This window comes from Phasianus colchicus, chromosome 1, assembly GCF_987193195.1.
Source record: "Phasianus colchicus chromosome 1, bPhaCol1.hap1.1, whole genome shotgun sequence".
Lineage (NCBI taxonomy): Eukaryota > Metazoa > Chordata > Aves > Galliformes > Phasianidae > Phasianus > Phasianus colchicus.
Window position 1 is genome coordinate 7766753 of NC_143436.1, and position 24044 is coordinate 7790796.

The window sequence follows — 24044 nt, forward strand, 5'->3', positions numbered from 1 at the left end:
CCACAGACCCTCTGTAGATAGAATAAAATAAAGCTCTTTAGGAGCCTGAGCTCTTCAGAGGAAGCCAGACTGATGGCATATTCATGGTGTACTGAAAGAGTAGTAAGTCTTTGAGTTGTCTGTACAGTATCTATGGGATCCTGGCCAAAATCAGGAGCTTCCAGCAGCTACCACAGCATCAGTTAGAAGCAAGAAGGCAACACAGACTGGAAAAACAGGAAGAGCAGAGCCAACATATGAGAGTCAGAGGCAGAATGAGTTCCACATAACATAAAACAGACACAGACAGATAAGACTTCAGCACTCTGTGTATATACACAGAAATGCACAAAGATGTTCTTCCTATCTGAGCTTTCTGGAGTTCAAGCCTTTGTCCCAGCTTTGTTAGAGCTGGGTTGTCCAGGGTTCAGCTCCTGGACAACTACAAAAACAGCATCCAAGCCTGGGGTAATGTGAAAATAATTCAGCACAATTCTTTGTCTTTTCAGACTAAGCTAGGCTGTGTTATCTCACATTTTCTAATATACAAAGAGCGTTTCCATGGCTCAGCTGCCACAAGGGAATTTCTTAAGTAACTTGGCTGAATCTGAGCCCTCAGACCTGGAGCTGACCATTGCCTATTTTCTTAAATTACTCAGGAAAAGATTGACAGTTTTACACATCTGTAAGCCATGCCTGCTAATATTTACCCTCTACGCAACACAGGCAGAAATAGATGAGCTATTTGTAACTCAGCCCAGCAGCTCAGGACATCATGGGAAGACTCAGAGCAGGAGTTTCCTTCTTCCCTGGGCAGACACAGGTCATGTTACTCATAACTGGCAGAATGGACAAAGCAAATGGTGATCAGACCATAATGAAAAAAAAGATCTGAATAAACTAGGTTGGCCCAAACAATTGCTTTCTCAGTTGTATGTTCACTGTGCTGATGTGTTAAAATAGAGTTTCAAGCAAACACTTTAGCGTTCCCTAGATATAAACTTTTTCTGTTTATATAAAAAGAAATCAAAAGTTTTGTGTTTGTTTTTTTTTAATTATTATTTTACTTGTATTTTTACACTAGGCTTATTTGGTTATTTCCCTCCCTTATCTAAAAGAGCATTCATTTTTCTTTGACTTTTAAAAACCAAAGTGTTTCATTCCAACTAAAATCAGACATAACACTTCTGATTCCCAAGATACCCCCATTCATTTTACAAATGCAAGTAGAAATGTTCTTGCATTTGGATCTCTTTAGAGAGCTGCAAGATATACAGATCTGGTTGGCAGTGAAGCACAAATCTAAATGATAAATTGTTCCCCAAAAACTTGGATATTTTGCTTTCTACATAAGATCTGTTCCCAAAACTGGACTGTTGGTACTAAAACCAAATCTGTGGGAACGCATAACTGTCAGAAGCATAATCAAATAGTATTGCTTTGACAAGTAAAACTCAGTTGATCTTTGTTGCTCTTCTTTTGCCTTTGCTTCACATAGAATAAGGTCCTCCAGTTCACAAGAATTTTACTCAGAGTACAATAAGCTGCTAGTATTTCTGCTGCTTGATCTCACAGAAGCTACCTTTACTGCTCCTCTAAATCTTACACACTCTCATCTAACATAACAGCCACAGGCACAGTGACAGGAGACAACAGTAATTTGAAGATCTCACTCCCACAGGCACAGAAAATCTCGGCGTATCTACAAGTAAATGGATTCTCTTTCTTAGCAGCATAAGCAGAAAGCACAAGCAATATAGAATAAACCTGCTATGAAACCTGTTCTTCACCATGCAGATGGTCCCAAATGCTTGTTGGTTTTATTTCTATTGGTAACCTGCAACCAGAGTATGAGTGCTGAAGTTTTCTCAGCTGAAAACCTAGTAAAAGGATTGGTCCCTATCATTATCTGTTGCCCATCACCCTCTTCTCCCTTGTACTGGGGAGCCTCTGGCTGCAGTGTTTGGAGTGCAGCTGGAAAAACCACTCCACAGGAGAGCATGCCTTCATTAAACCTAAGTTAGTTTACAGTTTCTAAGTGATAACATTTTCAAATCAAAAGAATGTGTTTTCAAGCCAGGCAGTTATTTAATGAAAGACTGATATTTTCCACATGGAAAGCTGACATTTTAGCTAAAATGCCTTTCTGCGTTGAAAATGAAGGAATCACAACACTGTAGTTGGCCCTAAGAACAGTCACCCCATGATAATTCCAGCCCAGTGTGCTATTATGGGCAGTTATCACTGTCTCACACATTCCCAGAGCTTCTTCTTGTAAAGGGGGTAATAGGATGTGAGGAAATTATCTCATGTTGCACAGATGGGGTGGTCAGGCATTGGAATGGTATGTCCAGGGAAGTGGTGGAGTTCCCATCCCTGGAGGTATTAAAGGGACGTGTGGATGTAGCACTAAGGGACATTGTTTAGTAATGGGATTCTGTAGGATAGGTTGATGCTTGGACATGATGATACTGTAAGGCTTTTCTAACCTAAGTTTTCTATGATTCTGTTCATGCTGGAGATTCATATCTAATAGTTTTTGGTTGCATGGGATTTGGCTGCCCTTCCACCTCCAAGGTCTCCACTCTGACAGGAAAAATATAGAGCTCCATGAAGCGGCATCCAAAGGGATGCCCAAGAGGCCCTCAGACAGACAAGATCTGTCCCCCCTCTGTATTCCCAGGGTTGAGCTCAGCAAGATGCCCCGTCCTTAGCATTCTTCCTCTGCAGGGTATCTGGGACTAACGCTGTTTAACATCTTTGTCAGTGACACAGACAGTGGGATTGAGGTCACCCTCTGCAAGTTAGCAGACACCAAGCTGAGTGGTGCAGCTGATACGGTCCTACATCCAGCTCTTGGGGCCCAGCCTACGAAGGACACAAACTGCTGGAGCATACCAAGTGCCACAAGGATGACAGAGTACTGAAGCACCTCTCCTGTGAAGGCAGGATGAGAGAGCTGGGGTTGTTCAGTCTCGAAAAGACTTCGTGAAGGACTTAGAGCACCTTTCCAGTACATAAAGGGTCCTCAAAGAGAGATGAGAGTATCACAGCATGGCGATAGGACAAGGGGTAACGACTTCAAACTAAAAGAGGGGAGAATCAGGTTAGAGGTCAGGCAGGAATTCTTTACTCAGACGGCTGCCCAGAGGAGCTGCGGATGCTCCGTCCCTGGGGCTGCTCCAGGCCAGGCCGGTTTAGTGGAAGGCGTCCCTTCCTACGGCAGAGGGGCTGAAACCGGATATGATAGAATGGCCGCGTCGGAAAACACCTTAAAGATCACCCGGTCCCGAGCCCTTTGCAGGGTTTCTATTCACCGCGCTAGGTTAGGCCAGGGCCCCGCGGCACCCGGCTCGGGGCGGAAGCGCGGAGCTCGGGAAATCCCCGCGGAGGAGGCGGGGCGGCGTGTGACGGCGGTCAGCTGAGCCGGGCCGCAGCTGCCATGGGCGCACCGTGAGCGGGGTGAGCGCTGCCGGGGCCGGGCTGGGCTGGGGAAAAGCTGCGGCGGGCGGCGGCCGCGGCCCTCGGTGGAGGCTGAGGCGGCGGCGGCGGAGGGCCCGGCAGCCGGGCGGGCTGTTTTGCTCGCGCTGCCCGTAGGCGGTGACTCAGCGGCTCCGGGGTTGGGCCTGCGGGGGGGGTGGGCCGCGACGGGGAAGGGAGAGAGGGAAACTTCGTTTTGCGGCTCCCGAGGGATTCGCTTGGGTCGGGGTGGGGGGGAGATGAGGCTTGAGGGAGCGACCGCGGCGAGGCAGGGCGGCCGCCTGAGCGCAAGCCGCTCTGAGAGCCGGGCTGGACGGGGGGGAGCAAACAGGGGCGGAAAGCGAAAACGTCGGGTGGAGCGTGAGACTGAGCGTGAGACTGTGAGACCCAGGCTGGGCAGTGCCTCTGTGGGACGCTGCTGGGTGCGGAGAGAAGGGAACCGAAGGGTCTTTGTGCGTTGTTCCCAAAGGGCAGGGCTGTGAGGGAAAGGCTCCGTCTGAAAGGTGGGCTGGGAGTCAAATCCACGCACGTCTCTGAGGGGTTAACGTGTTACGGAGGGTCACCGCTGGTCGGGTGTAGTGGGGTCGGAGGGTTGGCTGCTCTGTTTGTGTGCTGGCTACATGTGCAGTTTGCTTGTGTGGGTAAAACCAAAGTGTGGCTGTATTTTCTGTCCTGCTGTATTCAGCACTGGTGAGGCTGCACCTCAGTACTGTGTTCGGTTTTGGGCTCCTCACAAGAGGACCTGGTGTGTGTTCAGAGAAGGGCAGCAAAGTATTGAGGGGTGAGGAGCAGCTGAGGAGCTGGGACTGTTCATCTGGAGAAGAGGAGGCTTAGGGGAGACCTTATTGCTCTCTATAACTGCATGAAGGAGGTTGTGGCAGGGGGGGGTTGGCCTATGCTCCCAGGACGCAGCAATAGGATAAGAGGGAATGGCCTTATGTTGCACCAGAGGAGGTTTTGGTTGGATATTAGGAAGCTTTCTTCTCAGAAAGAGTGATGATGCATTGGAACAGGCTGCCCAGGGAGGGGGTGGAATTGCCATCCCCGGAGGTGTGTGTGTAAGAGAAATGGGTTAGTGGACACGATGGTGATGGGTTGACTGTTGTTGGATTAGATGATCTCATTGGTCTTTTTCAACCTTAATGATTCTGTGATTTATGTAGCAAAAATTTTTCTTTGCTGACCTCGTAGTGGTCACTGCAGAGATGTCCAGCAAGCCACAGATCCGTCCTGCTGAAAATGGAGAGCATTGCAGGAGTAAAATGGAGAATGGAATGGACAGCGTGGCTCCCCCCACCCTCAGTACCTACACACCCGAAGAGATGGTACAGCAGATGAAAGAGCTGATTACTGAGAACAATGAATTAAAAGGTGAATGTGAATCAGTCTCTTCTTCGGGTCCAAATCTCTGTTTGATCTGTGACTGTGAATTCTGTGTTCATTTGGTCTTTCTAGATAGCCTTTTATATCTGACTGACATTCACTCTATAAGCAACTCTGCAAGTGGTAAGGCTGATTTGATAGGGCACAGTACATTGAATTGGTATGCAAGATTGGAGTGAGAAAACCCCTAAGCTAAGCTTCAAAGCTACACACGCAATCAATATAGCGGTGTGTGTTTTGGGAGGCAAGGTAAAAATATGCTCTTCAGTCATCAGCTTTGAAAAGATTTTTTTATTTGTATCTTAGAATGGTCGGGTGTCCCCATTACAGATCAACAGTTTGCCATGGCTGCATCAGCAGGGTGGGTTCTGTAAAGTTGGGTTAGGATGCTCTATGAAAGGAGCTGTATCCTCACAGACAGAGAAGGGAATTGAAGCAGACTGTCCTGTGCTGTTGTGTAGTAACCATTTTGAAAGTTCAGATGGTGCAGCACAGAAGGTGCTGCAAAGTATCATCCATGGCTGAGCCCGTCTGGAAGAAACCAATAGGTTTCCCTGAAAACACATAATGATTAACACCTTTTAGGTAATATAGCTTTGTTTCTGAATCCTTAAAGTTTAGATGTTAGATATGTTTTATTATTATTATTAATTGGTTAGAGTGAAACCCAAGGAACTGGGGGAATTTCTATGTAAAAGACAGGTACCTCACGTTTTATATGGCAGTAGAGCATGAAGTCACGTCTTGTGTGCTGATGTGAATTGGTGTTCAAATTTTACCTCAGTCACTTCTGGACTTGGTCTGAGTTCTCTGCCTTGGAGTATCATGATTATCTGGCAGGAAGGTTACTTCAGGAAGCACCCTGGGTATTCTGCTACAAGGCTCTGTAGCATACAAGATGATGTTCCAGGACAACAATTGCAGCTGCTGTAACTCATGCCTTGCAGAATCATTCTTCAGAGTTACTTTTACTTACAAAACCTTTTTGGTTATGTGGAGGACTCTGACGATTTGTAATATGATGTGAAGACATAACATCTGTTTCTGGAAGATACAATGTATAGAAGATTTTCAAGCAACTGACTTTGAGTTTGTTGCTTTAAAAACCAAATCTAAAATACTTTCATTGGCTTCATAAAAGTCTTGTCAGCATTTTGCAATAGTGAGACTGGAGTTGCTGCATAGTGACTCACTGACTTTGGTACATACACTTGGCTTCCCAGTCAGGATGAAATGACACTGCTCTAAGTTGCCAGTTACACTTTTGTTATTGCTTTTAATCAAATCTTAACTGAATATTCAAGCAGAGCATGGTTGGACATATTTGAGACTTTCAATTTAATAGCAGCTGTTTTCATGCATTAATTTACCACTCTAGAAAATACGCTTTCCCTACTGAACCTCAGTAGTTTCAGAATCTTTGTTCACTAGTTTCGTTTGTGTTGATTGTGTACGTAACACATGCAAGATAACAAGTACTTCTTGTGGGCAGTACTTCTTGCTTGTACTTCTTGGTTTAGAAGTAAGTCAAGAAGCAAGAGAGTGCGAGCATCTTATTTCAGCAGTGGTTTTAGTGGCATTTAGTATAAGTAGTGCTAAGAAGCTATGAGTTTCAGTTCACTGAGACATGAGAAGGTGGTTTGCATTTCATATCTGATTGCTGCGTATCCCTTTGATATTGAAGAAAGCTGAGCTCGATGTAGAGGAAATCTGCTGTTTCATTGACAGAGTACTGATGTGAATCAATGACTTGTCTCTGGCTGTCATTTAGAAGCGATGAAGTTGCACAACCAAGCAATGAAGGACCGCTATGAGGAGCTTTCCATCTGGCGAGAGAAGCAAAAGGAAGAACGAGAGTTTTACGAGACAAAGTTTAAAGAAGCCAAGCAGTGCTTGCTTGCCAAATGCATTGAAAATGAGCAGCTGCAGCAACAACTTCAGAGCTTAAAGGAAAGAGAAGAAGGAGCTGAAATGGTAAATAAGAGAAAGATGAATTCTCATACATTAACATTGAATGTCAGGATCTTTTATGGGTGAGGTCTGGAGTTCTGTTAGCATTCTCCTTTTTTTTTTATCTTTAGTGAAAAGTCTAGGACTTATTTTACAAAGCAAATCTTGAAGTGCAGTAAGATAACAACATGCCACACATGAGATAATTAATATTTCAATTAATAATTAACAGTAATCATTAACACTATCAACATAAGAAATAAATTAACATTTTTTGCCAACTTTTCATTCTGTATTCTGTTTACTGTGGGGTTGACTTAATCCCTCCCTTTCCTTCTTAGATTATCTCTCTCAGCATAGTTTTATATTTGTGTTCCTAGAGTCAAGCTGACATGTAACCCCTGCCACCACCCAATAAAAAAAAAAAGAATTTTATTATATCTTTCACCTATTCTGAAAGCCTTTTTACTGAGGTTCGGATTAGGTTTGTTCTTCAGCTGCTCCATTTCTGGCTGAGTTTTCTCCCCCCTGTCTTATCTTTGGCTCTGTAACAGGTAGTTTCTAACATTGCAGGTAACTGCTTAATATCCAGGTAGCATCAATTTACCAGTAGTACCAAAGACACCTGTGAACAAAGTCTGGTAGAACAAAACCTACTTTGTGTCCCACACATGAAGAGATGTTTAACAGCAAGTTTCATGTAGAGCTAAGTCAATGAATCCTGGTGTGTGGTACTTCCAGAACTTGTGTGGGTTCTCTGTTGCCCGTTGAAGGATGACTGTGTCAGCCTTTTTTCTCTGTGGCCATCGATAGGCTGTCTTTTCCTCTCATGTGCTTGCTTTATGGAACTCTGCAAGAATTCTTTCAGGATATAAATTGGAATTGGCCAATTGGTTCAAAAGTTATTAAGGGGGAAAAGGTCGTGTATAAACAGTGTGATTGTGCAAGTATGACTTTGTTAGGAAACCAGGCTAAAAGTTGTTTTTCAGGATTGTCAAGGAAGTTCAGAATTTCATAAATCTGGAATAGATTTTAAGGGAAAGTGGGGTACTTGTTCTGCCTATACCTGTTTTAGAACTTGTACTTTGGATGCTTTAAGTGTGTTATTGGTGGGGTGATCCAATCTACTTGAGCAATCCAACGTCCAGATGAGTAAAAATAAATCTCTGTTAATTATCTCATCTGTAAGAGCTCCATAAAGTAAGCCTTGCTTCTTCATTGATTCTTTGCAGTTTAACCAGTTGGTGGTAATGGTAATTAAGAGAAAAACATTCTCATTTCTGATCATGATGTTCAGGCTGACAGTGTCATTTAAGCCACAATGAATTTCTCTCTTGAATGCTTTGGCCATGCTTTAATTCCTTTTTTTTTTTTTTAATTATTATTATTTCTAGACATGAAAAAATATTTATCTGAACTTAGAAAAGGCTAGCTACAGGTGATCTAATTTCTCTCTCCTCTGTGTTTTACTGTTTACTGAGATGGATTGTTGCTGTTAACTGGCACCTGTGTTTCACTCAAAGGAAATCACAGATATGTACTGTTGCTTCCCTTAGTGAAAAACAATTACTCACAGGAGGGTTGATCTTAAAACCATATATCTGAGAGCCCTGGTGGATATAAAACTCCCTCTTATGCACTGAAGCGACTTCTTCTGCATCCTCTCACAGCTTGAGCACAAAATCATAGTGACTCAGGTGTGTATGGGAGTACTGCAAGAGGAGACACTGTCAGTGTAGCACAAATTTAGATTTGGCATGAGTGATAGATTAGAATGTCATTCAAGCTGCATGAGTTATTCAGAATTGATATTGAGGGTGTATGGTGTATTAAAGCATTACAGGATTACAAGGAGGCTTGGATTACAAGATGGAGAAGAAACAAATGCACGACAACAAATGCAACTTTTTGTTGTCCAGTGAACTAAAGCAGTTGCCTGGATTTTCCCAGGCAAACTTCAAAACAGAAGAAGAGCAATGGAACACCACTGTTATATTCAGGCTCTGCATTCCTTGGCTGCTGTTTCATTTTGGTTGGTTAATGCAGGTTTTTGTTTATCTCAGGAGGGCTGTGCAGCTCCTGAGAAGGAAGCGAGGCAGCTCAAGTCCAAGGTGCAACGGCTCCAGGCTGAGAAGGCAGATCTGTTAGCCATCATTTCAGAGCTGCAGGTCAAGCTGAACATCGCCTCAGCAGAAGACTCCTTTGTGGAGATTGGGATGAATGTAAGTAAAGCGAATGAAATGGACATGGTGAGCTGCAGCCAGAAGCTCTGTTCCCAAGTTGGTCCTTTTTGCAAACTGGGTTTTCTCATTGTACCATGCTAACTGATGAGAAAGTTGAGTCAGAGTGATTAAAATGATAGTGTGGTTATTTACCTGATGGCGTTTTTACAGTGAAGACTCGTATTTTATTAGTGAGAAGCATGAATCTATACCAACAGCAATTATATATACACACGCATACGTATTTGCTTCTTTGAGAAGGAATAGCAAACTGCCAGCAACAGCAGTAACACAAAATATAGGCAGAGTGAATCTGGAAGAAGTGCTTCATGGTCTTACCTGATGTGGTACACCTGTATGTTGTAAGATGTAGTGATAAAGGACTAGAGAACTTACTTTCGTTCTTTCACTTTTCTTGTCCAAAGTAAATTTTCATAGAGTCACAGAATGTCTCAAGTTGGAAGGGATCAGCCACCAACTCCTGGCTCCACACAGGACCAGCCAAAATACAAACCTTATGTCTGTGAGCATTGTCCAAAATGCTTCCTGAACTCCAGCAGCTTGGAGTCATCACCACTGCCCTGGGCAGCCTGTTCCATGCTCATTGCCATCTGGTGCAGAGCCTTTTCCTCACACTCCCTGCCCTTTCACAGCTCCATGCCGTTCCCTTGGACCCTATCACTGTCACCAGAGAGCAGAGCTCAGCGCTGCCCCTCCACTCCCCTCGTGAAGAAAGGGGCTCCTTTCTCTGCTGGCAGAAATACACAGGTGCAGTCAAGCAAATCAGTCTAAAGTTGCAGAGTGTTCCCTAAAGGCACAAAAATATTATTTTTCTACTATTCTTGTATCTGAAAAGTCTTCAGAGGAAATATTTAAAATGTGAAAATGAGGGATTCTGCTGTCTCCACAATTGCACGTCCTTCTCTGGCAAGGACACGTGCAACAAGAAAATCACAGAATTTAATTAGCATGTAGTTGGAATTGTTAGAGAAAACTCCAGGTTGCAGGAAAGCTTTCAGGACACTTCTCCTTTTTCTACTACAAAGATCTTCCTTTGGACTATGAAGGTCACAGTGAGCTTTGCAGTGGGAAAGAGGAGCTATATTCAACATCTGTTGGCAGTGCTGGTTATTGTTGCTGTGTCATCCTTACAGGAGAGACTGACTGTGGAGGTTTGTTGATTTTAAAAGAGAAGGCCTAATCTTGTTGTTCATATTCTTTAATCAGTCCTGAAGAGATGCAGGAAAAGGCATGTGAAGTATGTGAGTTAAGAATTTGCAAACGTGAAACTGATCTGTAGGAATTTTGTGTTTTGCTTTGTTTTTTATTGTCACCATAGTAGTTTTTCCTGTTTTTCTTCCTTAAGTAAATAAAACTGTCCTGCTTAGTTCAAGTACCAAACTAATATTTTGTTTTTTTTTTTTTTCTTTTTTAGGAAGAAGTAAATAGAACTGCAAAAGAAAATCAAGATAATAGCAGTGAAATGGCCAGTAACATCGCTGTCTACATGTATGTAGGTTTCTGTCTGATTCAAACTTCTGCAGTGTGTTGTTTCCGATGTAAGGGAAGCATTTTCTTTGAGCAACGTCAGTCCTGTTTTTCTGAGGCCTTGCATCCCTCCATTGCAGTAGCTCTGCCTTCCTACCATGTTGGAAAGACACTCAGCTCTCAGGCATTTTGCCTTCCTGCTTTCACTGGCTGACAGGACAGCATGTACAACTGGTCAGAGTTTGCACTGACTTGCCAACAGGCTGCTACTTTTCAGGTTTTTAAAGAATTCCAAAAAGGAAAGATAAAGGCTCCCACACATGCAGTCACTCTGAACTCTATTACAGTATCTGTCCTCTACTCAATTATAATGATATTCATAACAGTCAGAGTTCTTGTAGCCTTCAAACCTGAATCCTTCTTGCTCAGTTTGTTTGTTTTTGGTATAAACTATGGGGTATAAATCATGGTGGGGTGGGCAGATAGTGCAGTGTCATTATTTGTTAGGTGACTAGATTTAAGATGTGAGCATTCTGTTTCAGTTATTTCTCAAAATTTGATCTTTACATCAGCTGCAGGGCATAAGGGACTTTCTTGCCCCCAGCTGAACCTTTACACCTCATGGACACAGACAGCTGACACCATTAAACTTTCCATTTTGGATACTGCCCAATTTAAGAGCTAGATGGTTGTGGCTGAACACTCTCACCCCCTTCATGGCCTTTGCTTTTGGAAAGGGGGGATATAGAAAATTCAAAGGGCATAGCAGGCCAGAAAGCTGTGTTCTGTGTATGTTTTGCCTTAAACTCTGTCATCCCCTACCTCATTGCAAAGAAATTCAGCATTTTAATGTAATAACATAGAAAACTTGTCCCTCAGCATGAAGTTAAGAAGTTGAAGGAGAAAAATTAGCTATAGTCAGGGGTGTAACAGAGAAATGCTGATCATAGGCCAGGCTGCAAGCATTCAAACTGTCATTAGCAGTGGCCTGTGAGAACACTCTAATCTTAAGATGTTATCTGTGCAATTTGCTTCCCTTTTGGTGAGTATTTGGGCCATGTCTGCAAAAACAGAGGGTATAAATATCTCTTACGCTATTTCCTGTGTCACCACGTATCTCTGTGCAGCACTGAAACCTTAGAGTGGTGCTGTTAACAGCTTCAGAGGAATGTGATCCACTCAGAATGGGTTTATTTCTGTAATTGTAGACCTGTACACTAAAAATCCCCTGATAAAAGTTATTTACTTAAAATATCTTAGCTGAGCACTCTCTTTGGGGTGCTGAATTTTGCTCACCAAATATATATAGCTCATAGGAGTACATGCAGGCCTGTGCTTTAGTTTCTGCTCTGAACTACAAAAACAAAGTTGTATATAAATGCTGTTTCCCAGCTGAGTTTCTGAAACATACAACGTATATAACCTATATATCTTATCATATAGTTAGGGGATTTTGACTTTCTGTCTAGGTAGACATGAAAGTGGAGGGAACAGAATGCAGTATCGTATCACCAGGAAATTAACAGACCTTGTATTTCAGACTTTTGTAATTGTTTTGGTTTATTTCTGTGGTAGCATGTGCAGTTTTCAAAAGAGCTACAGAATATGATAGAGGCAAAATATCAAAGGAATTCCTTCTGAAAAAGGAAGCAATTTCCAATTTTGTGGAACGTGCCTTCTTTTCCTGGAAAGGAATGAAACTAAGATAAGAAATGTTTCATTGGAAGAAATATTTTGGGACCAGGTAGTAGCACTTAGCAGAAGGAGATGCACGGTAGATCAAAATAAATGCTCCAAGCTTTGTTTTGTCTTGACTATTTTTTTTTTCTTAAATTCCGATTTGTTCACCCAGCTTGATAAAAAGAAACTGAGCACTGCAGAAAGCAAGAGCTGTGTTCACATGCTTAAGGACTTAGGCTAGCGGGCTGTGGGAAGGTCATGCTTCTTGGGAATGAGCTCTTTGCACAGAATGTTGATTTTTCAGAACTGTGTGAAATTGCCCAAAAATTAGGGGTAAGGGAGTGCTCTAATAACATCATAACTGTTGTTACTTACATGTGGTTTGGTTTGAAGCAGGAGCAAATCTGCAGATGAGTCCAAGAATTTGGAATCTGAGGAGCTGACTGTGAGCCAGTTACTCTGCTGCCTTAGGAATGAAACTGAGAGGAGGGAAAAACTTGAGAAGGAGCTGCAGGATCACAAAGAGAGGTATGAAGTAGGTGCACTGTGAAGTTTTAAGCTTTTTATGTTCAAGTCTGTTGCAGTTACCAACTTTGGGCCTGATCAGTGTGAACTGGATGGGCAGTTTCTTGAGCACTCACTAGTAATCATGTTTGTCATAGCTCTGATAGGGATAAACTACATTCTGTTCTGTGAGCATGACATTGTTTGTCTTATTACTTCCTATCATAGCACAGATCAAGACAAATTACCTGTTGCCTCATGGCTTTGAACTTTCCACAGGTGGTGTGAAACAAAACGAGGACTAGCTGAGAATGTTCTTCTTATTCCTCTCTCATTATTTGCTTTTGTATGAATCATCTACATGTGGGGCTTAAGCACATCACTTTGTATTACAAAGATATTACAGCCCTCTTTGTGGTACTGGTAGGCTACATTTAGGGATGTGAGCTTGGAAAAGCTCCTTAGAAATGCTTCCTAAAAGTTTAATTCCAAACTTACCTAAGAGTTTTTTCTGGTGAGACCTGCATAAGTGTCCTTCTCAGCTCAATCACACATATATCAGCATGACTGTTCAGGCATGGAGAATTGCCTAAGCAGTAGCTGTTCCAAGACCATAGTTTGCAGAGACAGTAAGACTTCCTGGACGTTACTTATGATGAAAGGTTAGTGTCACAGTAATTGTTTCTGCGTGGTCTTCCTAGAAGAGGTAATGAGCCATAGCCAAATGATTCTTAGAAATTTCAGCTTCTGTAAAGATCAAAGGAAAGCAGAAGCAATATTAATCACTGGGTTCAATGAACAGGCCCATTTTCAGAGGATTAGCAGTTTTGGACTGTATCAAAGATTGATGACAGTGGACTGAATCATTGTCTTTCTCTGCACCTGCACATCCGTTGTAATTAAATATACATGCTGGGTGTTCTGTGTTAGGTGCTGCCATGACTGTGCAAGCTTTCCTGCATGTCTGTACTTTCAGGTTTTTCTTTGATTCATGGCTGTGATGTTAGAAGAACTTGGATGAAATCCTTGAACAGTTGCAATCTAACTATTGGCCAAATCCATTGTTACTGGATTCTTCTGTTTTGCAGACTTTCAAAGATGGAGAATGAAACAAGCAATTGCATGGAGAGTGGGACGCAAACTAACCAGGAAGAAGAGAATTCAGAGACTGTAAGTACCTGTCATCCTGAGTTGAGTTGTAGCACTTACAGCTGACTTGTTGAGGCCAACAGCTTCGGGGTCTAGATTTCCACTTGCACACAGAGAACAAGGGGCAAATATTGCATGAGCTGCAGAAGTGAATTTTGAAGTCTCCCGTCCATATTTTAAAGGAGATTCCTTCCAAATTATACCAACCATGAAAAAGGGATAGGAGTGATGGCTGAGAACTAGGTGAAGTGCAGCATAACTGTAGGTATGCTTCATTGTCCTGATGCTGTCCACTTAAATAGAGGGAGATGCATTCATTTCCATCACCACAAGGTTTTCTGAACTGGATAAATTTCCTCATTGCTGACTAAGTCAGCTTTTACATCAGAATCTACTGGCAGCCTACTGTAACACAGACCCTATATGTGGAGCTGATGTGGCACCTGATATGACTTTTTTTCTGGTAAAATGTATTACAATGGTAGAACATAACTATCTTGGATTGCAACACAGATTCAGGCAAGCTTAGCCTGATGGTTTCAGTTTAGGCTTTGAATGAATGGGTATTGGGGTTGGAATTCAGCTCCAGATTCAGCCATCTAAATTTATGTGCCTGCAGTTGTAGGATTCTTCATATGGGGTAAGCGTGTAAAAATCACAGAAGTACAGAATGGATGAGATTCTGGGTTCATCTGGTCCAACCTCTGCTCAAGGAGGGACACTCAGTGATAGTTGCTCAGGATCATGTCCAAGTGGCTTTTGAAAATCTCAAAGGAGGAGAGTCTACAACCTCTCTGAGCAATCTATGCCAGTGCTCCATCACCCACACAGTGAAGAATTATTTCCTAATATTTAGGTGGAACCTCTTATGTTCCAGTTTGTGCCCATTGCCTCTTGTCTTAGCACTGGGCACCACTGAAAAGAGCCTGGAAAGTTTCTGTGACAGTAGGGATCCCTATTAGTTCAATACAACTGCATAATAAAGGCAAGTAAGAATGCCTGTGAGGCACTGTTGGGTTATCTGAGGTGCCATGTGGGGCTTGAAAATATGGTGTGAGATCTGCTAGAGAATAGTGCCCTTTAAAAAAGTTTCCCCTTGTCCTATCACTATCACATGGTGTAAGAAGTTGGTCTCCCTCCTGTTCCTAAGATCCCCTCAAGTACTGGAAGGGATGAGATGATGAGACTGAAGTGCTTCCAGCTACAAAATGTACCTCCAGACACTACAAAGCAGTAGGAGTCAGAGATCTTACCTCTTCTACAGTGTGGGGATGTATTTTAACTACTGAAACCCTGAGGTGTCTCTGTGCACTGGGTTGGAGGAGCACACTGATGCTTTTTCTTTCCTCCCCCTACTTTTGTCCTGTCTTTTGGATCTTTCATTGGTCTCAGTCTGAAGCCCAAACAAAAGAATCAGACCCGCAACAAAACTGGCAGTAGTTTTACCAGAAATCTTTTTTTCTTGATTCGCAAAATTGATTCATAAATGAATGACAGTGAAATTTGGAGTAGGAAACTAGAACCAGGAAGGGGTATTACCAGTGTAGGATGTAAATGGCAGGAGGAATAGCGCAATGTTTTAGCCTGCCTTCTTCTCTATTTGCAAACTGCTGTTCCTGTTCTATGTCTGCTGTCACACCTCTTTCTAAGGAGGCTACCAGTGGTAGGAGATGTTTGACAGATTGTTTGACAGAGGACTGGCAGTAATCACTGGCTTTCTGCTTTTCCCATATGTTTTAAATCTGGAACTCTGAGAAACAATGTATGGGGTCGCTCTGAAAGTAATACCTCCTAATTATTTCCATGGAAACTACAGCCGCTACAAAGAGCACAGTAACACTATTTCATGGAGCAAATTCTCAGCTATAACACACTTTTTCAGCAGTCACCATTGTTAGCTCTGCACTTTTGCCATTGATGAACAAGATGCATGCTATGCTGCTAAAAACCTGCACCAGAGGAGGTGACCCAATGTCACCACTGCAGAAACACCACCCGCTGCCTCACTGTGCTCACATCCACTCCATAAATGATCAGTGAGCATCAGTGAATGTCAGTGGAAGCAATTTTTTCTGCATGGAGGAATTCAGTGACACACCTTTGCTTCATACGCACTTCCATATCAGACTCTGTTTTGTCACTGCTCCCTTGCTGACATCCATGAGCCTTTCAGTAGCTAAAGGGAGCCTATAAACAGGAGAAGAGTGAACTCTTTGAAAGGGTTGATAACAGCAGGACAAAAGGAAATGATTTTGAGTTGAAGGAGGGAAGATTTAGGTTGGATGTCAGGAGGAAGTTCTTTACAGATGAGGTGCTGGAACAGGCTGCCCAGAGAGGCTGTGGATGCCCCGGCCCTGGAGGTGTTCAGGGCCAGATTGGATGGGGCCCTGGGCAGTCTGGTCTAGCATTAAATGTGGAGGTTGGTGGCCCTGCCTGTGGCAGGGAGGTTGGAGATTCATGATCCTTGAGGTTCTTTCCAACCTGGGCCATTCTGTGATCACATGGCAACAAAATGTAATGGAAAAGAATATTGGTGGGAAGGTTCAGCTCCTACTGCCATACCTCCAATGTCTGCCTGTGATGTCATGGGCCAACGTAATAAAGTAGGAGATGTTACTTTCAGAGTAGCCCTTGTACATGTATTACCTGCCTGCATAACAAGAGTAATAGAGTTCTCTTTGAGTCACCCAGATTTTAGGAAAGTGTTTTAGGAAAGTCACAACGTGGTTCTGCCACATTTAGGTATAATTGGTAATTGTGAAGCTGAGCAGAAGGGGCCTTACTGCTGAACATAGAGTGCAGACTGACTCATGCTGTTTTCCCTGGAAAAAGAACAGTCCTTTCTGGTTAAACTTCTTAGTTAGCCAGCAGTTTTCCTGTCTTGAGTTGTCCACATGTAATTTTCCTTATTTTTTTTTTCCAAAAGATTGGCAGTGAAGTAGAAAGTCTGAAGCAGCAAGTTTGTGCCCTCTTTAAAGAGCTCCAGGAGGCCCACGAGAAGTTAAAAGAAGCAGAACTAATTCAGAAGAAACTTCAAGAAAAGTAAGGTTCAGAAGAACAATAGTTGTGCTGTGACACCTCGTTAATATTTTAATGAAAACTCCCACCTTGGGAAACTCAGTAGCTGTACAAATAGCAAATATCTGTTTCATGGAAACGCTGCAAAAGATCACTCCGTCTTAAGTGAAGATGAAAGTATAGAAATACAGTAACTGTCATAAAATCAGAACTGCCAACCTAGTTCTACAAATAGAACCCCAGTGCTTGGAACTTTAATATTTGGGTTTTAATCCTTGTTGATATAAAGGCAGATCTTGTTTTCTTTTTCGCATAATCACTCCATTTTTTGGCCCTGGGGGAAGAAGCTAAGGGACCTAATTACAAGCTTTCTCACACAGTCTCTCTGTGCTTTTGAAGACCAATGCATAGGTCTTTAAAATTGGAAAGAAGAGCTTCAATTTATTTGCTTAGTTTTCTGTCAAATTTCAGTTCTTTGAGGTTCATAATAGTAAGAAAAAATGCATTCCATTTAGTAGCTTTATTTTCAGGTAGTTGTGTATATATATTTTCGTCTTTCCTTTTTCTTCATCAAAATAAGCCTTTCAAATGAAGCACCTAAAGATTCTTTTTGTGTGATGCCCACTGTGCCAAATCCATCAGGAAAAGATGAACAGGATAGATCAAGTGTTTTCTTTTTTTCCCTTCTGTCAGGTGCCAAGCATTGGAAAGAGTAAACACAGCTGCTGCAATGGAATTGGAGGAGAAGCAGCAGCTCATATACACCATCAAGAAGCTGGAGCTTCAGGTAGAGAGTGTGCAGGCAGAAGTCAAGCTAGAACAAGCCAAGACACAGGATGAAAAGTGAGTATTGGTTGTGTATCATGAGGGGATATTGTTAGTGAGAAAGGGAAATGAAGGGAACATGGTGAAAGGGAATTTGAATCTGAAATACGAGTTTTGTGTTCTACACTGTTTGAAGCCAAGTTATGTTTATAGAGTCTGAAGTAGAAACCTCTGCATCTGTCTATGTCACTTTGAATCTGGAGTCTCCAGATATCTTTTTATCTGAGATATCTTTTTGTCTAGTAAATACCTCACAGAGGAAAATTTGAGCTGTAAGCTCTGATGGGTATCTTCTTTTTGTTGTAAAGCCAAAGGCAGTTTAAGGTCAGGTAAAATATGAAAGTAGAGGAAGCAGAAAAAGGACAGCAGCTTGTCAGTTTGACTGGCAGGGCGTGAATGCATCCACAGGTTGGAGAGTAGGGCCAAGTCAAGTGATGACAGTGATGGGAAAGTGATGTCAGTGGTATCTACAATACCCTTGCAGTTAGAAGAGTTAAATATGAAGTGAAGCTGAGATAAAGAGACTGGCTGTTTGCTGCAGCTTTCCCCTCCCTTTTATGAGCAGTCCATGTAAGTAGTGTGAGAATGTTAGTGTGAGCTGTATGGAGAGGTGGAACTGTCTGAAGGCACTGTCTTCAGCTGCTGGAGAAGCTGCTCATTCTGCTCATTCCATTTGGAGTCTGTGTCTGCTGCTTCTCCTGATAAATTCTCCATCATTTGAAGCCTCTCAGTCAAGACTGGTGAGCTTGATTATAAAATTTTTGGATGATAGATCATTTAATATGACATGCAGGCTATCAGAAAGGACATTTGTTTGGACTTAGTCTAGGGATGGAGCAGCACACAACTCCTCGGAAGAGAGATGCTGAAAAACAGAGCACAGTTCTTTATCATCAGAAATGCAGATTCATTTGCAAACAGCTGAGTTATGTATTCTCAAGTCTGAAAGATTTATATTAGTATATACATTTTTAACTCTTAAGCCCTTATGAAACTGAGATTTTAGGAGAGAAATAAGTCTTCAACTGGGACAAGTAGGATAGTGTTGCAAGAAGACAAATGATAAAAAGAGTACTAGGTCTTTCAAAGAACTTTTAAGTGTTTCAAACATTTGCTTCTTTTCATAAACAGGACAAGATACAGTAGCTTGCAGGATGCTTACAACAAACTCCTTCCTGAACTCACTGAAGCAATGAAAACAATCAGTGAAATGAAAGTCAAAGAGGTAAACTCATCAACAGAAGAAATCATAATGAATTAGGGGGGAGTGGGAAGGGATGTGAGAATGTATGTGGGAATAAATTCAGGCCCAAAACAATTATCATCCCTTCACATAATATGACATGTAACCTGGCAGCATTGCTCTGAGAAACAGAGATTCTGTGCTGTCAATTACAGAAATCTTATCCACATGTGGACTTCAGTGTTCTGGATAAAGTTTCATCTACAGTGCATTATGAAGTCCAATCCTTAGAGATGAGTGATATGAAATTGCTTGTAGGTGTTCCTTCAGCATAGCTTGGAAATGTAGAAATGTAGAGTTCTAAATATTTTAGTATTCTTAAATAGAATGTCTACCACAGTGAGGTCCTGTTCATAACTCAGGATCCATGTAAGTGCAAGATTCTTCTGTGTCATTTTTGGAAAAATCCTTTGCAGTGTTCATTTGGGAGCTCTGTTTTGACTTGATACTGGGTTGTTGAAAAGCACAAAAATAATCTTTCAGTTGAAAGATCAGTCAACATTGCTATCTTAGGGCAAGCCCCTTTGTCCATGGAGTTGAAAGTTTTTTTCCAAAGGCAGGAGGATTAAGTAGCAAACTTCCACTCAAAGCAGAGTCACATTCTAAGCTCATCTCAGTCTTAATTCTTCTTGCAGCTTGACAGGGTGGATAAAGTTGTGGTGGAAGAACTGAATGCAAAGGTGTTGCTGGCAGAACAAGCTCTTGCTGCGAAGCAGCTCCAAATGGATGAAATGAAGCAGCTAATTGCTAAGCAAGAGGAGGACCTTGAAACCATGGCTGTGCTCCGTGCTCAGGTATGAGTACTTCAGAAGCTGGCTGGTTTGCTCACCCGATATTCAGAAAGCAGAAGGAGCTATTTAATGGCTCAGTCTGGAATACTGTTTATCTGTTTCTTCATTTCCAAAGCATAATTCCTTTAGTCAGCTTGCATTGCAGATCCTTGCAGGGCTTGAACCACCATATCCTACGCTGGAGTCTGGCAGAACAAATAAATTTGGGAATAGATGTTGTATATTTCTTTATTATATTTAAAACCACCATCTTAAAAATTCCCACATATGTTCTAGGGATTGTTTTATTCAAACATGACCCTAAAAAGAGTCTGCCTTGCATTTAAGATAAAGGAGGGGAAAAAAAAAGGCATCTTGCTCTGGTTCCACTATCTGTGCTGCTGGTTTGTCTGTGTCACAGATTGTCACCTCCTCACTGCTGTTCTATACCTCATTTCAGCCTCTGTACACCAATTGCACTGTCCCGGATAAGATTCTTGAAGTCTCAATGGAGAAGCTTTTTCACTTTCTGTATAGTGCAGATTATCACTTTGCAGTGTGTGGGTGATGTAGGAGTGTTTGAGTAGATGCAGGCTATGATGCAGGCACACTGCTGTAGTACATAGACTTGATTCAGTCTAAGTTACTAATTCTCAGCATGATTTAATTTCTCTGATCAGATGGAGGTTTATTGTTCTGATTTCCATGCCGAGAGGGCAGCAAGAGAGAAGATTCATGAGGAAAAGGAACAGCTGGCTGTCCAGTTGGCGTACCTGCTAAAAGAGCAGCAAAACCTTGAAGATCTTGGCCGGTGAGAGCAGACATTGGCTGAGATGCCTTTGGTTTTGTCTTGTTCCTCTGGAGCTAACCAATGTTTTCTAGGTAGCATCTCAGTAAAAAGGCAGTCAAGTTTGCAGACATTTATTTATTGGTTAAATTGAATTTTGTAAGAGAAAAAAAAAATCAGTTGGCTGACATAGCTATTTTGATTCTGCAATAGAATCTCAAAAGCATTTTAGCATAAGGCATGTTAGTTCTTGGATACTTCAGCAAGGCTTCACTTGGGATGACTAAGGTAAATTCTCCCTGCTTCTTTTGGTTGTGGCCTCAGTTTTACCAGTGAATCTGCAGCTAAGTTTACTGCATATGTGCCAGTGATATCTGTTGCTTCTTCAAGTAGCAGTAATGAGTGAGCATATGCATTTTCAAGTACGGTAATACTCAGTAGTTGCACCATTTTAGCACTCTTAGCTGTAAAAGATGAAAAAAATATATATATTAGCCATGTGTCTTTCACTCATCTTGTGGAAGCATGAATACAGGAAGAATTTGAAGAATCGATCTATATTTCCTGTTAACTGTCCTCTGAGCCCATTCTCTTATATAACTTGCCTTTCTGCTTAAATAACAGTTTGCCTTGAGTCCTTGGAGCTTTCCAAAGGAGTGTCTTCCAGATTCATGAGTGTGTAGCTGCCTAAATCCTGCTGATGTCAGTTGTTTGACCCTGATTTCAAAAGGACTCTTGCACTATCTCAGTAGAGCAGCAGTGTTTCTAGGTCCTGTTTCAGAGCATCAGTTGTGAACTAAATGCATGAGAACATGAGTTACTTGTAGATCTTCTGGCTTACTTTGAAGCCTTTTAACTTTTCTGGAGGCAAAGGGAAGATACCTTCAATTTAGTCATATTTTGTTTTCAGAGTACTTTTAAGTAACTGCCCCATTTCTCCTCAGAAGCTCTTTGGCAGAGATGCAGAATCGCCACGGAGCCAGGGCACCAGACCGGGAGCGCTCACCTCGCCTTGTCCAGAGAGGTACTGAAAGCAGCCTCCAGCTCACAGGGCCAAGCTCAGCTGTGTTCAGTTTAAAACACCTTTGCTTGTCAGCAAGCAACTCCCCAGCTCCTCTATGGTTATTCTGGCAGCTGGGTAACTGCAGAGAATGTGATTCTCTGGCTTTCAGGAGCAAGTCAGTTCTCTTTCAACCATTATATAAAATGAGTGGAAAAAAAGGCAACAAGTAATGTAACAGGTAATTATTTTCTCTGCTTGCAGGAACTGGTAGTCAAGAATGGCCAGAGCAGCGGAATATCTCAATATACTCCTGTCCAAAATGTGGAGAAATTCTGCCCGATCTGGACACGCTGCAGATTCATGTTATGGACTGCATTAATTGAATAACGCCCTCTGGTTCTTCATCTACTGGAATTTCACCTGCTGAACATAATTTTCTTTTTCTTTCTGCTAGAGTAAGTTCAACTCTACATCCAGTGAAGGAGATTTTCAAGGTTTTTCTCATTTATTCAATGGAAAAACAGAAAATCTCTTACCCTAACCTGCGCTCACTGAACTTGTTTTAACATGAGTTAGGAAATGAATTCTTACAGGTTAACAACATGGACGCGTTAAGAAACTCCCTGTGTGTCTGCTGCAATGAAATCTTGAAGGAACATTCCCCTGATGTGCTCTGCTCTTAAGCTATCCCACAGCACTGGGCTGAATTGCTGTAGTAAAAAAGGAGATGAGATATATGCCCATCAGTTCAACTACTGTAAGCCTGTAAATACTTCATCTCTTATATACTATTAATCAGGAAACTAATATATTAAACAGCTGTTTGAGAAACTTCCAGTAAAATGGAGTGTTTTGTATTCATTGAGCATTTAAAATGAACCCACCTCTTTCTCCAGATGGCAGTTTAGTTGCTGCCCTTGTGACCATACTAATCTGATGTTATATTTTTGATGGCTTATGTAACTTCTTGCTTTAGCTGGACGTAGATAAGGTTTAAGACAGATCACTGAGGTCTGGTATATGTAGCTCCTGGTGTACCCAAGTCACTGGGTTTTATAAAACTGTTTATTTTTAAGGTGTTGTCTTGATTCTTCCTTATTGTAATAAATTTATTTGAACCTGTACAGTATTGTGTTAAGAAAGCTGAAATGGATGTAACCTAATTTAAAGAGAGGAGTATAATGGATTTTCAAATCTCAAAATAAATCTATTGCAAGTATAAAATTATCAATGCCTGTTAATATTTTTGGATGCTGAAAGGGGAATGCTAATACCTGTGGCTGGAAAGCTTGTATAGAACTAATGCACTACGGTTCTTTCTGTTCTTGTCCTCACTTTTCATTTTTATCTCAACAGTTCTTGGCTGTTGTGCTAAATCCACAGTCCTGCTGTTGTGCTAAATACACAACTCCTAACAAAATATGAACAAGCATGATCAGCTTATGACATGACTGCAATTAGCAGTGGTGTTAGCCATGGAAGCTGAGGTATCTCAGTTTTCTTGTACACCAGAAATGATGAAAGCAGTTGTCACGTGAGCAACAAAAGGACAGTCCCTTCTCCCCAGGCACGAAGCCAGGAAAGTGAGACTCAGTGTTGAAACACATTTCCTCACACATCTGGCATCCTCAGTTATGTATGTGGAGTCAAGAGGTCACTCTCCACGACATGGCTTATGACCCATGTCACCTGTCTATAAGAAATACAAGACTGTACCCCGTGACCAACAGTGACTGGTCTGTGGCCTTTACTGCTGACATTTCAGGGAGGAATTCCACTTTCATACACATTGAGTGAGGTCCAATTGAAGAGATCAGCTTAAAAAAAAAAAAAAAATCCATACATTTTGTCATTGCTTGTCTTCTCTCCACTGTGTTCACTGTGTCTGTGAGAAGATCCCAGCTCTGTGCTTTGGATGCTGAAAAGGCATATTCACACATCTGGAAGAGGGGCTCTGGTTTGGGGATGGCTGTGCCAGCACAACAGGGTATATAGAAAACTCCACCAGGCCTCAGTTTCAGACAGCTGCAAGAGAAGGTAATGCAGGTTACTTTTAAGGTAAAGATGTCAAGCTGTGTTATGAAGTCCACTGCTATCTGTCAGTGATAGCTAACACAACTTTTTAGATATGGGAGGAGAAATGTTTTATTTTTATAAGTGAACATGTGACACTTCCATATATTTCTGTTACTCTGAAGTTCAGACCAATGTTAAAAGGATGACACAACCCGTGAGAGAGATGCATGTGCAGTAAAAGTAATATATATAGCTTATGTCAACTTGTGATCTTGAGCTAAAAAGAATGGAACAACTCTATAGGAAAAAGCCTTAGGGATGCTGGATACCACAACTGAATGTGCAGTGGTATAGCAGATATTCTGTACTGGTACATGACAAATTCTCCTGTCAACCTACTTCAATAAATAAGCACTTCTCCAGATTGTCCTGCGGATGATGGAGGAGAAAACACTGAACAGATCAATAGTGGAATTAGAAATAAAAAATTCAGTGACCTGGCCTTGAAAATAGTCTAGAGCTGATTAATTCAAAATAAAGATCTAAA

General features: G+C 41.9%; 1 protein-coding gene across 8 annotated transcripts; it reads left to right on the forward strand.

Annotated features, from left to right (window-relative positions):
- Positions 1-3267: 3267 nt before the first annotated feature.
- OPTN (optineurin) lies at positions 3268-22705 on the forward strand. Of its 8 annotated transcripts, none has more exons than XM_090134851.1 (14): positions 3268-3441; positions 4651-4830; positions 6614-6816; positions 8856-9014; positions 10450-10523; positions 12579-12710; positions 13775-13856; positions 16762-16877; positions 17547-17696; positions 18810-18903; positions 19557-19715; positions 20372-20502; positions 21426-21502; positions 21743-22705. In XM_090134851.1, the coding sequence occupies exons 2-14, from the start codon at positions 4665-4667 to the stop codon at positions 21862-21864; spliced, it is 1665 nt and encodes a 554-aa protein (XP_089990977.1). In that variant the 5' UTR covers positions 3268-3441; positions 4651-4664; the 3' UTR covers positions 21865-22705. The 8 variants fall into 8 exon arrangements, with proteins under 8 accessions (XP_089990977.1, XP_031443482.1, XP_031472149.1 ...); XM_031587622.2 differs by having other exon boundaries at positions 3269-3441; positions 12576-12710; XM_031616289.2 differs by having other exon boundaries at positions 3274-3441; positions 12576-12710; positions 21423-21502.
- Positions 22706-24044: the final 1339 nt, after the last annotated feature.